A 14,385-nucleotide genomic window follows, 5' to 3' on the forward strand; every position below is an offset into this window, starting at 1 on the left:
GAAACTCTTTACCTGCATAGAATTCGGGACTGTAGACCGCACCCACAACTGGATTCAATTTCCAGCCTTAAAACAAATACACAAAAACATTATTATCACATTTCATTCAACATCTTATATAATTGCAAATGAATCACAAATCAAATGGGTTAAATTATTTTGTATTTTAAAATGTACAGGAGGTGTTGTTTGGGCAAGCATAAAAATATGTAAAAATCATACAGAAGAAAATGGATTCATGCCCTCCTTTGATTTTCTGCCAGTGCAAGTTAATGGAATGGAAACTACTGACCAGCCACAAGTGAATCCTTTGAAAATGACATGGTAATTAATTTTCTACTCTACCAATATTTTTTAGAACTACTATAATAATTTCAATTTTTTGTCTTCATATATCACTGCTAGATAATCCATCACACCCCTCTGCATTAAGTTCACAGAAATTAGAAAGCTTGCATAAACAAAATTCTTGGCAGCAATATATTCTAACAATTGTCATTCCTAATTATAACCTCAAGATACTAGAGAATTCCAAAGTGCTTCGTGAAGACCAAAGAAAATAATATTTTATCCCCTAGAGATTTACTGTGGAATACATTTTAATGCATTCAGGAGCCGTAAAAAATTTTTAATCAATGCATGATATCTAAGGTAACTTTCAGATAACCTGTATATATGATGAATGGAATCCTGTAATTTTCCAAATGTTCTGGATGGAGAGGTTTTTGTAAAATGAATCCTGGCCCTTTAGAAATCTTTACTCACAAAAAAGAGCATACAAGAATTTTCACAAATTGGAAAGCACATTACATATATGCTGGGCATTATTTAGGGAACAATTTCCAGAGAATGATAACATTTTAGGGTTTTGTGATTGTTTCCTGCTCCTACTGGTTAAGCCTTTATAAAAGCATCCATGTGGAAGCCGGATGCGGTGGCTCACGCCTGTAATCCCAGCACTTTGGGAGACTGAAACAGGCAGATCACGAGGTCAGGAGTTTGAGACCAGCCTGGCCAACATAGTGAAACCCCATCTCTACTAAAAATACAAAAAATTAGCCAGGCGTGGTGGTGGGCACCTGTAATCCCAACTACTTGGGAGGCAGAGGCAGGAGAATCGCTTGAACCTGGGAGGCAGAGGTTGCAGTAAGCTGAGGTCACGCCATTGCACTCTAGCTCAGGTGACAGTGCAAGACTCCATCTCAAAAGAAATAAAAAAACTCCATGCAGGCCAGACATAGTGGCTCATGCCTGTAATCTTACCACTTTGAGAAGCCAAGGCAGGCAGATCACTTGAGGCTAGGGGTTTCCAGAGACCAGCCTGGCCAACATGGCGAAACTTTGACTCTACTAAAAATACAAAGTAGTACCAACTAATCAGGCTGAGACATGAGAATCGCTTAAACCTAGGAGTCAGAGGTTGCAGTGAGCTGAGATGGTGCCACTGCACTCCAGCCTAGGTGACAGGGCGAGACTCTGTCTCAAAAAGAAAAACAAAAAAACCTTGAAAGAGAGGAGGGTAAGATGTGTACTCCTTTTGCTCTGAGTCCTTGAGCAGAGGATCAAATACTAAAGATCCTTTAATAAATGTTTCTGAGAAAAGGCAATGATAAAAGTTTGAAAGTGAAGGAAGGTATTTTTGACAGTAAGAACTCCCTGTGGTCTGCAGAGAAGAGAGAGGTGTGACTTTCTGCCCCACCTAAGAATAGACCAGAGGTGTTCTAATATCCACTAAGGAAAACGGAGGCTCACTAACTCAACAGGCCAGTATGTCTGTTGAAATCCAGAACTTTCTAAAACTTTTTAAGAATGTTTTCTAAGAACTTTCAATTCCAACTTCAAGAAGCTAGGTGGTTTACAGCCCCTGAGTTGATCTTAGAATAGTTTCTCAAAGTGTTAACACTTCAATTACCTGGGAGGCATATTTAATTCCTAGGCCCCATTTTTAGAGCGACAGAAAGAAACATGAAATTCTGAGACCTATTGCCCTACCGGTTTCTGAAATTCCATACTGACACCCTCCTCTCTTGTATTAATCACATCTTGCCTTATAAGAATTTCTATAGTGATGGAAAAATAAATATTAGTTCAGACATTTCAGAATGTGTTTTATGAGTATGGAAATGACTTCAATTTGACCAACTGAAATTCCACTGCTTCCTTTTTTCTTAAAAAAGTCCAATTCCTGAGGATATGGAAATTAATGTCTACATTTCAACTTGGAGTCTAAAAAAAAAGTACAAAAAACTAGTAGAAAATAAAGCTGCAGACATTCACAGAAACCTAGAATTTGTGAACTCAATCTATATGGGGTCACGAATAATTAAGTGCTCACTCTTCATCTTTCTACTGTTCTCCATCTCATACCCTACTGATGCTCCTCCCTCTTATTGGTAGTGGAGATGGTGTCTTTTCCATACTGTTCATCTCAGGTTTTGTTTTTTGAATATCCTTACTACCTTAAATACTTTCTTCTGCATATAAGACTTGCTTTTCCTTTTCATTGAAGGTATACTTATCAATGAATTTTGGTGTAGCTCTTAAAGATTGTAAATTTGCCAGTGGCCTCATTTTTCTAAAAATAAAACAAAAAAATTACAGATCTCTCAGAGGCATTTGAGGCTGCCTAGAAATCATGTTTATCTCATCTGCCTACCTACGTATCCATCTATCTACTGACCTTTCTATCTATAAACATACCTATAATCTATCTATCCACCTATAATCTGCTGTTTGTTTCCCTGTCTTTCTGCAAGTTATGAGTTTGCGAAGTCTACCCATGGCAATCTCTTCATTAAAAAAAAATAGAAAATAAATGATATTCTCATATTCTCCATCAGGAGATCTGTGCTATCTCATGTCTGTAACTATCAATTGTTAGAAATATAATTGATAAAGTCTCCTCTACAAGAAAACAACTGGGAATCTGTGTGTCACAAAATGAAATGCTCCGGTCATTATGGGAACATGAGTGCAGGTGTCAACCTTCTTCCCATCCTTGATCCCTTCTAAACAAGGCTACCCCACTCCTACTATAGGAAACCAAAGTCCTTTCTGAACTCGACAATGCATGTGAAAACCCAACTTCTAGTCTCCCTCTTCTCTCTCTACTCATGAAACCTGTTATTCACCAAGTCTTTCTCCCTTCAGCAAATGGCATCTCCATCTAGTTGGTTGCTCAAAATAAAATTATTCATCAATACTTCCTTGATTCATCTCTTACCTTCATACCCCATGTGCAATCCATTAGAAAATTCTGTTGGTTAAAACTTGAAAATTTCTTCCCTCCTTCTCCATTGCCACCACTACAGACCAAGGCATTCCCATCTCTACTTGGACAGGTCCAACAGCAGAAATGCCCCAATTCTCACCATCTCCTCTTCCTCCTCCTTCCCCCATGTCCATTCTGGTCATAGTGACCAAAGCAATTTTTAAAAAGAACATCAGCTTTATCATCCTGCTACTCAGAATTCAATAGCTCCTTCCCAACTTAAGATCAGCACACATGTCTTACCTTAGTGAAAAAGCACACACTGACTATTAACCAAACTATTTGGTACCACTTTGGTACCATTTCCCTTTGTTTCCCTGTCCCCTTCTCTCCCAGCTACAGTGATACTGGGCATTTTCATCTTTATAAACCCCCCCAAGATCACCGTATATCAAAGTCTCTTTGTATCCACTTCTCCTTATCCTTGGAGAACTCTCCAGTTCTTCACAAAGTTGACTTGATGTTATTTAGGGCTCTGGAGTCTTTTCAGAACATGCCAGTTAATGTCACTTTCCCACCTCCTCTTAGAGTTACTCTTGGATTCCATGATTCCATTCCCAGTTTTATTTTCTGCATTGCCGTTAATGCTATCTGGATTTAACTTCTTTCTTTGCTTGCTCTTAATCGTCTTTTATAACCATTCTCCCTCATCACAATTAAGTCAAGCAGGCAAGACTGCTATCCAACATGAATCTCCAGCACCTAAAACATTGTTTGGCAAAGTAAGCATTCCATAAGTATTTACTTGGTTTTTCTGTAAATAAACTAAAGGAATATAGAGTTTTTTCCTAAGAGACTAATTTTTTTTTTTTGGCTCTGATTATGTCTCCTTCCAATCTTCAAGGACCTGCTTCACATAGGGCTATATATTAAATAAAGAATCCTGTTAGGGATGACTGTTGTCCCGGTTGCTTAGTTGAATTACTTTTTTGATGTAGGCATTTATTGCTATACACTTTTTGATTAGCACTGCTTTTGCTGTATCCCATAGACTTTGGCATGTCATGTTTCCATTTTAATTTATATCAGAAAATTTTAAAATTCCTTCACTGACCCAGTGGACATTCAGGAGCACACTGCTGAATTTCCAAGTATTTGTACAGTTTCCAAAGTTCCTCTTGCTATTGATTTCTAGTTTTATTCTATTATGGTCTAAGAAAATACTTGATATAGTTTAAAAATTTTTTTAATTTATTGAGACTTGTTTGGTGGCCTGACATGTAGCTTACCCTGGAGAATGTTCCATGTGTTGATGAGAAGATGTACTCTGCAGCTGCTGGATAAGGTATGCTGTAAATGTCAGTTATGTCCATTTGGTCTAGAATGCAGCCCTTGAAAATCACCTCCACTCAGACTTACAGAGCTCATGTGGGCTTATGTAAATGCATGCAAATCACATGCAAATGGACCCACATTCCCTGTGACTCCTTCTCGTACCTGAAAGAGACCCTTGGGATAACCCTGCTGGAGATAAGAGTCTGCACTGTCAGGAAGATGAACAAAATGATCCCATTTTTAATTTCTTAGGCAGTTTGTGTATGTCCCCAGGCCTTGCAAATTCAGAGATTTTGATCAAGGACATTAAACTGAACAATGAGGCTTACAACAAAAGGAGAACAGCGGATAAGGCCCACTGGTCCCAGCCTCCCAGGGCCCCTCCAGCCTTGCAACAAGGCAATGGAGCAGAGACCAGATGTCTTGGGGTCTGGCTCTATCAGACACACTAGCAGTTTAGACCCCTCTGTGGCCGGGAATCAAGGGGCTATATCCGAATTGGCACTCCCCTCCCCAAATTTAGCTTATCACAGGTCAAGTGTCAGCATTTCTAAAAGATGCTGGCTACGACCTATATTAACTATGTTACCTGTGACTGCATTGGGTGTTAAAAGACCAAGTCTGAATGTGCACACAAAAAACATCAGCACAGGTTTTCTCTAAGGCTTTGCTGGGTTACATATCAAAGGAACGCATTCCAGAGAGCATCCTTATGTACACTACAGGAGTTACAAAAACTGCCTGTCAATGCTTTCTAAAGACATATACTAAGGATGCCAGAGACCTGGCAGCTGACACGGTACAGGAGGCAACTCTCAAATACGAAGCAAAAAGAAGCAAGGTGTGCGTTGGGTACAAAGGTGTTTTGTTTGGGTTCACTCAGTATTCTTTAATGGCGTGTATTTATTGCCAACGTTTAAATTCCGTCTAAAATACGGGATTTCTATTTCTCTTGAAACATTGCTACAAATGGTAACTTTAAGCTGAGAATCCCTCATAGACAGACTTATTAGAGGTGGCCAGGGGCTAGTGCATTTAACTTCCCACTTAGTCACATGTGCCACTGCTCCCCATCGTGAGCCTGATGTGGAGATCAAATGTTTGAGATCTTTTATTGTTACTTTGTGGTGGTAGTGCTGTTGATTTTTCCTTGTAGATAAATATTTTACTTTACTTCAGTAAGGAAACAATAGCCAGTCCCAAAAGACTAAGTTTTTCAAAGACTCTCTTTTACCTGTTCAGCCCCTTTTAGCATCTGAAGAATTGATCCTTAAACTAGTATCTATCAGGGAATTCAACTATCCATGACAATAAAGGAATAATATGATTTAATATTGAGACTGTGTAATCAAATACTACTGGGCTATAAATAGCAGTAAAAAAAATCTTTTAGGGCGCTTTGCATGCCTAGCATTGTGTTGAGTACTTGATCTCTCATAATTATCACAAAGAACTATGATGTAGTTCCCATCATTTGTTTGGTTCCCACTAGAGAGCTGGCACATGGAGAGTTTAAACAACTTGCCTACGATTGAACAGCCAGTGAATGGCAGAACTGATACTGGCAACGAAGTCTACCTCTCTCCAGAGTCTTGGATTTGTTTGCCCTATTTTCATCCTTCCTAACATCTCTAAGAAAATGAAAAAGCCATGTCTAGCACCCATGCTTCCCCAGTATCCAGGAAATCCTTGTGAATTCAGCTCTCGATCTTGTAATGCAGATCCAACATCTGATCCCCGAAGAATACAGCAAACCCCAACTCCTCCGCGTGGGTAGGTGTCCTTAGGAGAAATAGCAATAGAGAAATAGTCCAATTCCCTCTTTGGGGAACCTTTCAATAGAATATCCAGAAGCCTACAGCTCATTCTACAGCTTTTCCTTATGTCATTGTTTAAATATCCTGAGAATAGCATCCACACCCTCTATGTTACGAACCATACACCTCTCTAACAGACAGGTATCCCATCACATTTAGAATTCAGTCTTTTTTATCACTGGAAACTTTGCAGCTGCTAAAACTTTTTCTGGATATGTGATTGAGGTAATGTATGAATGTGATGCTGGCATTGATGACTATATTTCATCACCTGGAGATGACCTGAAACTTTGATAGCTCTAGTAATTTATAATTTTGCTGAAGTACCATTTCTATGCTTTGCGAGAATGAAATATGAAGCTAATGAGTGAACCTCACCGATGGCTTAATTTTCTCATTTCAATGTGACTTTATTGGTCCTGACTTACCCTCTTTTGCCATAACTCTATCCTCCTGCCTATTAAGGATTTGAGAGGGCCCTATATTTTATCAGTAATATTGTATTGCCACTTAAGGGAATTTATTTGTAGTGGCGATACTCATGAGTTGAAACTTGGGACTACTTTTCTTTGAATACCAAAGTTCTCCATAATCTCCACTACAGAAGCCACAGTCTTTATATAATTAGAATTGACATTTGTTTTTAATAAATTCTACTGTGTCTATCCATCAAGTCCTTAGGTGCCATACTCAGTATGTGTGACACGAACAATTCTGAGTTCCTTTTGCAGGTACATGGATGAGAGACCTGTATGACTGACTTAATCCTGGAAACTGAGTGCATGGCTACCTGGAATGGGACATGGGATGTGCAAGGCAACATCGGGCAGGAACACGAGGTTGCACATTTAGCAATTTTTTTACTATTGTAGTTGATTGCCACTTGAGTGCATTTCTACAAGAAGACAAAGGGAAAGTGATGCCTGATACACACACGCAGGCAGGGTCACAAGATTCTGTTACTTCATAATAAAAAGAAAATGCTAGGCCAGAAGTGGTGGCTCATGCCTATAATCCTAGCATTTTTGGAGGCCGAGACAGGCAGATTGCTTGAGCTCAGGAGTTCGAGACTAGCCTGGGCAACATGGTGAAACTTCATCTCTACAAAAAGTAAAAAACTAGCTAGGCATTGTGGCATGTGGCTGTAATCCCAACTACCAGGGAGGATTGCTTGAGCCTGGGAGGCAGAGGTTGCAGTGAGCCAAGATTGTGCCCCTGCCCTCCAGCCTGGGTGAAAAAGTGAGACCCTGTCTCAAAAAAGAAAAAAAAAATTGCTTTATTACTTCATCTTCTCTAGCCTCAATGTTGCATCTCTAAAGTAGGGATAATCATGTCCTCTTTACAGGACTTCATGTGTGTCTAGTGCACTTAAAATGCCTCATATAAAGCATACCTCATATTCCAGAAAGGCTAGTTATTTATAAACGGGCTTTGAATCGTGTTTAAAAAATCCTACAGGACTAGTTTTCAGTCCCTGGGCATAAAATTGATCAATAACTCTTTTAAAATAAATATACATGCACATGGCTTATGGAATAATATTTGGCTTTTCTTGCTCTAGTTTCTCACTGGGCACACATGAGCAGCTAGTCATAAACAGGCTCGCATGTGCCTGGGCAACTGTGCAACTTTGTAATTAAAGACTGCCCAACCGTCAGGTTGATGTCACCATGTTTTAAATCTAGCAAGTTTCAGAGTCACTGCTTTTCCCCAAGTAGAAAGGCTGTATGACACATAAATCAGAGGTTTGCTTCAGTTCCGCACTGGCCATTAAAAGTCTGGTGTGAAGATAGTCTTTACCATTTAAGGGCATGTCTTGGTTGCTAAAGTTGAGAAAAACGGTCAGCAGAATAAGCAATTCTTCTGGTCTTTCAACTTAGAGCCCTATTACATAGATGGTATATCCCTGTTTAATGATGCCCCTTTTAAAATCAAGAGCAAACTGACTGTCAAATTGGTAGTCACTGGCAAAGAAACAGGAAAAACAAAACTACCAAGTGACAATACATTGCTAATCACAATAAAACAAAACAATGATCTAACAATCAGTATTTAGTTCTGATTGAACCCATTTATCTGTTTTGTGTAATATTATGTAACCACTGAAATGAATTAGTCTAATCTTTATATATTGAAAGAACTCTATATAGATTTATAAAAACCCAATTATCAGGTGTATCATATTAGTCACATAAAAATATACAATCCTGTGAATACTACAAATGAACACCTATTACGTGCATAGGCATGAATACGCAAAATAAAACTAGACAGCAATCTGTAATTGTGGCTTCCTGTGATGGGGAGGTAGGAAACCAGGGTGGCAATGGAGTTATTTAAAATATATTTTAGACTTGTTTTTAATGTTGCTTTTAATTTTTTTTTTTACTTTTAAAAAGTATCTCCTTGTGCAATTAAAACTTTAGAACTATAAAATTCCATATATCTCCTTTTGATGTAATAAAGTTATATTATTTTCATAAACCTGAATCAAAGAAAAAATGTCAGTCTCACAATTTAACACAACAATTAGCATTTTGGCATGTTATCATTTATCTAAAGTTATGCTATAAACATTTATTTCAATTTTTTAATTATGAGACCCTTTATGGTCTGTATCCTGCTCATTTTAATGGGCATAATATTCTACCCTGTGTCTATACTTCAACTTCATTGCTTTAATTTTTGGTACAATTAAGTATGTGATTAACATAGTGGCAGGTTTCTCCCTCATATATCTTAAGAGATACTTATTTTGAGAAGAATTAAAGAATCAAAATGTTTGAACATTTTTTAATGACTCATATGTGAATGCTTTTTAGGAGTTTTCAGAAGTTTTATTGATAAGAACAGAAATTCCATTATCCTGATGGGGTCTGCAATACACAACTCAACTAGCAACATTCTCAACTAGCCCAAAATAACACTGAGCAGCCCAGAGAGAAACAAATAACTCACTCACACGTTCTGATAACCCTGTGGAATTCAGACATGAGGTATCCTCCAAACCACTTCAAATGCCTAATCTTTCTGGAGAAGACTCAAAGACAGAATAAATTATGTGATTGCACCTCCAGGAATGATTAGTAATCAACGAGGAGATGGTGTTGAAAAGCAAACAAACTAAACCTCCAATTCTCCCCTCAACTTACTGTAATAACCAATTAAATTATCAAACTAATTTCCAAATAATTGCTGTATCTCAATCCCAAACAAGAGTTATTCTAGAAAGAAGGGAAAAAGGGCATACACACTTAACCTGAACACTCCATTTGCCTTTGTTGTGAAAATAATCTTACTGATGTAGGTGGTTCACTGTAGCAGCAGGTCAGTAGTAAAAACAGTGTCGATGCCCAGCAAACACAGCTTGTTGTAATAGAATCTCTGGTTACATTACTTGAAGAGTTAGAGGTAGAGAGAATTTCTTGTAAAAGGCCAATCTCTACTTACCATTTGTATAAGGGTTGACGGTCTTTTTATTTGTCATTACACGTGCTGTGGCATTATTTACCTATGTACATAGAAAACTCAAATAAGCACATATTCTAGGGCCAGCTCCCAATTCAATTAGTTGCATGCATTATGACCGTGATTACTTATTAAAAAAAGAAAACTGAAAACTAAAATGCATTTTAATTTATAAAAGGCAGTAGGTGCATAACAAAATCATACATTTTAAAAATTACATGTACTTCATAACCATTTAACTTACAAATCATTTCAATAAAGCAATGTCATATCATTAAGAGTTTAATAAAGAGACAGTAAAAGCAAATTAAAAGATACTGCATAATTGAAGATTTAAAAGCATGCGTGTACTCCATGGTAACACAGAAACAATATTTTTTTAACATAAAATAAAATTTATATGAAGGAGCATGCAGTGGAGAAGAGAGAATAGACAAGGTACAAGGGAACATAAATGTCAAAAAAAGGGACAAACAAGTCTTAGCCGTGTGCAACACTTTAAGAGGAAAGAACCATCAGGAAAGCAACATCTAGCATTCAACACTTGGAACAAGAGCCTTTTACATCGCAAGAATTAACAAAATCATTCAAGCTTTAAAGTCACAGCTAACAAAAGGATAAAAGAGAGGGTGCATTGTTTAACACAATATGGAGTTAACAATCTGAGTAAGATGTGCACCGGTCATAACTCAATCCAGTCAGTGCCTCCCAGGCTAGCTTAGAACGTACACTCAATTACAGGCGTACCAATATCCAAAAAAATAGAGCATCAAGAAAACTTAATACGACAAGTCAAAAAAATTCACGTGGTATATATATGTATATAGATATATCAGCACTAAATACGTGAAACGGCAGATGGACTTCACCACTTACCATTCACCACCATCGCCAGCATGGGTTTGTATACAGTTACCATGGTTACTGAGAGTTTGGTGAGGGGCCTAAGCGTTATCGTCGAAGGGGAAAATGAAAGGCAAAATATGCAACATCTTACTCCAAAGACTAAAGCATTTGTAACTGGTATTAAAAAAAAAATTTAACAAATATGACCCTGTGGCTATGTTGCGGGAGATCCCAGTGGCACAAATAGCAGACTCTGAGTGTCAGTATTTTGGTATTTATGCTTTCAGTGAACAGGGGCCAGATATTGAACAGGAAATCCTGTTTGGTTATTCACTTTGTTATCAAAAGAATACAGAAATTCAAACTGGCTTCTTAAAAAAAAAAAAAAAAATCAGAGGTTTAGTAAAAACCTCTGATTTTTTTTTTCCAAAAAACAAAACAAAAGAAAACAAAAAATACAATCTTTTTTGCTTTCCCAATTTGGTTTAATTTGCAAACCACTGTGGATCCCTCTTCAACCCTGAAGTGGAAAGAAAAAGAAAAACAAACTGTTCTGTATTTTATTTGGTTTGCAACACTGTCTATTCTTTGGAACCTATTGCACCCATTAATTATAAAACATAGAAAATAACAACAACAAAAAACCCTTTCCGGTTAACCTTTCTTTTGTCTCACGTTTGCCATCCACCTTTCAGTGGTAATAAGAGTAACATAATAAAGTAAAATTAAAAAAAAAAGTAAGGCCAGTTTTCCTTTTTATATATAAAAATATATATATATATATATAAACAATGAGGGGGAATAGGGTCACATACAAGACGCCAATGATGCATCTGGAACAACGAATGAGCGTGAAGCAGACATTTATAAAAAAGATGAAAAGGAAAATATTTTGAACATGCACCTCGATTTTACGGCCCTCTACCACGGTGCCGTGTAATTTCTCCCTCGCCCTGTCCGCATCGGCACTATTTTCGAAAGTTACGAAACCAAATCCCTGCATGCAGGAGGGAGAAGGGAAAACAACATGCAGATTATTATTTCAGTCAACGACCACTTGGTAATGTTCTCTCGCTTTAATTTCTATTTCTTGTCCTGGCTTCAGTTCTGTAACATGCAAATTAGAGAAATTATAAGAGTACTGAGATGTGCAATAATTAAGCGACAAATGTGAACAAGATATTTTTTTCTGTCACCAGTTAGCTGTAACCCCTGAAGTATTCAAAGAAGGATACCAAAAATACCTTTCTAAATGTCACTACAGAAGAAAATAAATCTAACGAAAAGAAAATGAGATCAAAATAAATTTACAGTGTCTTCACAGAGAATAAAATGAAATAACGAGGAAAAGAAAAGGGAACCACTTTTTTGACATGCAAATTAAAAATAAAATAAAATAAAACGTGTGCACGAAATTCAACAATGAATGCCAAAATCCTCTAACATTGCCTACAGAGTCATGCCGTGTGGTTTTAAGAACATCTCTTCCTCATGCAGGTTTAGGGTTATTCAAATTGGTCAATTCTACAGCCTTTACTTCTCAAAAATAAAAGTTAAAAGCCTAAAAAAGGAAAGACCTTTTTAAATAACAAATCTCAAACTCTTTGGTCTAGTAAACAAAGTCACATGAAATGAATAGAAATAAACTTCAGTTGATTAATACAAACAATTCAATATTTGTGATCATACTTTCCCCACTCTTCAAATTGCATACTTGCTTTTGAATCTGACAACCTTCCATCCTACTTTATTAACCAGAAAGGGAAAGGTGTACCCATATTGTAAAGTTCTGGCATTAGGTCAATATTTACTTTTCATATCAACGGGCAGCAAAGAAACTTTGTTAATAGAATGTAATTTGTAATAATATTCTGGCCACTTCCTCTTTTACTGATAGATAACATATATACCTTTTAATTTACCACAAGTACATTGGCTTTTAATATTTCAACCTCAAAAATCAACCCCACTAAACTATATTGTCAAAATCCATATTTTGTCTTCACTGACATTGTTCCTAAGTACAGAAAATATGACACACCATTTTTAAAGCCCCTAAAAATATTTGTACATCTTGTTCAGAAATATACACCAACCTTTTGAACAATTTCCACATAAATATCCCCAGCTCTTTCTGATTGTTCACTGTAAACTGGGTGAAATCAAGCAATACTTTGGGGCTCCTTTTAGCATCAAATAATCCATGTTGGCTCCAAGCTTAGTTGGGACAGTGTAATACCTAGTTTTACTAAAGAAATGCACAATAATTACAAATACATGGTAGTTACAACCAACTGGTGATAACTTCCAATCCTACATTAGATCTCTATAATGACCTCCAAATTTAAGGCTAAAGAGGTATTGGACACAGGGTGGGGAACATCACACACCAGGGCCTGTCAGGGGGTGGGGGGCGGGGAGGGGGAGAGCATTAGGAGAAATGCGTAATGTAAATGACTAGTTGATGCGTGCAGCAAACCAACATGGCACATGTATACCTATGTAACCTGCACGTTGTGCACATGTACCCTGGAACTTAAAGTATAATAAAACAAAAAGGTGTTGTCCAATGGGCTGGCTAAGGGAACTTTTCAACAGTCAGAATAGGCTCATCGGCCGCAGAGGACAGGGGATGTGGATGTATTCCAGTGAGGGTAGATGACTATTTGTCAGGATTCTATAGATAGCTGTACCTCAGTATCCACTACAGATTAGTTCCAAGATACCCTCGCCCCAGATTCTCAAGTCCCACAGTCACTCCGTGGAACGTGAGTATAGAAGAAAATCAGCCCTCTGTATATCGTGGAACGTGAGTATAGAACAAAATTAGCCCTCTGTATATGCGGGTCACACATCCTGGGAATACTGCCTTTGGTTGGAGAAAAAAATTCACGTGTAAGTGGACCTGCACAGTTCAAACCCGTGTTCAACGGTGAACTGTATTGAGAAAAATAACATTTCTTTAGGGGATTGAACCAAATTACCTTCCATAATCTTTCCCATGGTGAGGCTCTGTGATTAGGATAAGCCTGAATTATCTGATTCATTTAAGATTACTTGTTCCATAACAGAAGGGGTCTTGCTTAGTCTTCTACATGCAGTATGCCCATATTGGGTACATGAATACACTTGCTAACTGTATAGTTCGGAAATGATTGTTCTTCAAAGGGAAAAAAGACAGAATTGAGGGTGATTTCGCTCAATTTGACAGTTCTAACTCTTGGCCAGTAGCTATCAAACGTAGCCGCACATCAGAAGGAACTTGGCAGCACATTAAACATTGAGATTCCTGAGCCTTGCTTTGGATCTACTGGATTAGAATCCCAGAGTGGAGTCCAGAAATGTGTTTGCTTAAAATGAGTGGCCCAGCGATTTGATTTCCATGACCTCTCATTTCACTATGTGTGATCAAAACCATCAAAAGAAGGTTTTGGGCCAGGCATGGTGGCTCACACCTGTAATCCAAGCACTTTGGGAGGCCAAGGCAGGAGGATCACTTGAGCCCAGGAGTTTGAGACTGGGCTGAGTAACATGGCAAAACCCCATCTCTACCAAAAAAAAAAAAGAAGAAAAAAAAAGAAAAAATCAGCTGGGTGTAATGGTGTGCCCCTGTGATCCCAGCCTGAGCCCAGGAGATTGAAGCTGTAGTGAGCTGTGATCACACCCCTGCACTACAGCCTGGGTGACAGAGCAAGACCCTGTCTCCCA

At 37.8% G+C, this 14,385-nt stretch overlaps 1 protein-coding gene across 9 annotated transcripts in view; it reads right to left on the reverse strand.

The window, feature by feature from the left end:
* The window catches only part of RBFOX1 (RNA binding protein, fox-1 homolog (C. elegans) 1), a 1,371,131-nt gene that overhangs the window by 118,860 nt on the left and 1,237,886 nt on the right, over positions 1-14,385 (reverse strand). For 8 of the 9 annotated variants that reach the window (XM_011999919.1, XM_011999921.1, XM_011999917.1 and 5 more), the window contains 3 exons: positions 11,582-11,674; positions 9,814-9,874; positions 13-66 (listed from right to left, as the gene is read on the reverse strand). In XM_011999919.1, the coding sequence (XP_011855309.1) occupies positions 13-66; positions 9,814-9,874; positions 11,582-11,674 (208 nt within the window). The remainder of the gene's footprint in view (positions 1-12; positions 67-9,813; positions 9,875-11,581; positions 11,675-14,385) is intronic. The other variant, XM_011999923.1, reaches the window with a different exon arrangement.

This window comes from Mandrillus leucophaeus, unplaced genomic scaffold, assembly GCF_000951045.1.
Source record: "Mandrillus leucophaeus isolate KB7577 unplaced genomic scaffold, Mleu.le_1.0 Scaffold609, whole genome shotgun sequence".
Taxonomy (NCBI): domain Eukaryota; kingdom Metazoa; phylum Chordata; class Mammalia; order Primates; family Cercopithecidae; genus Mandrillus; species Mandrillus leucophaeus.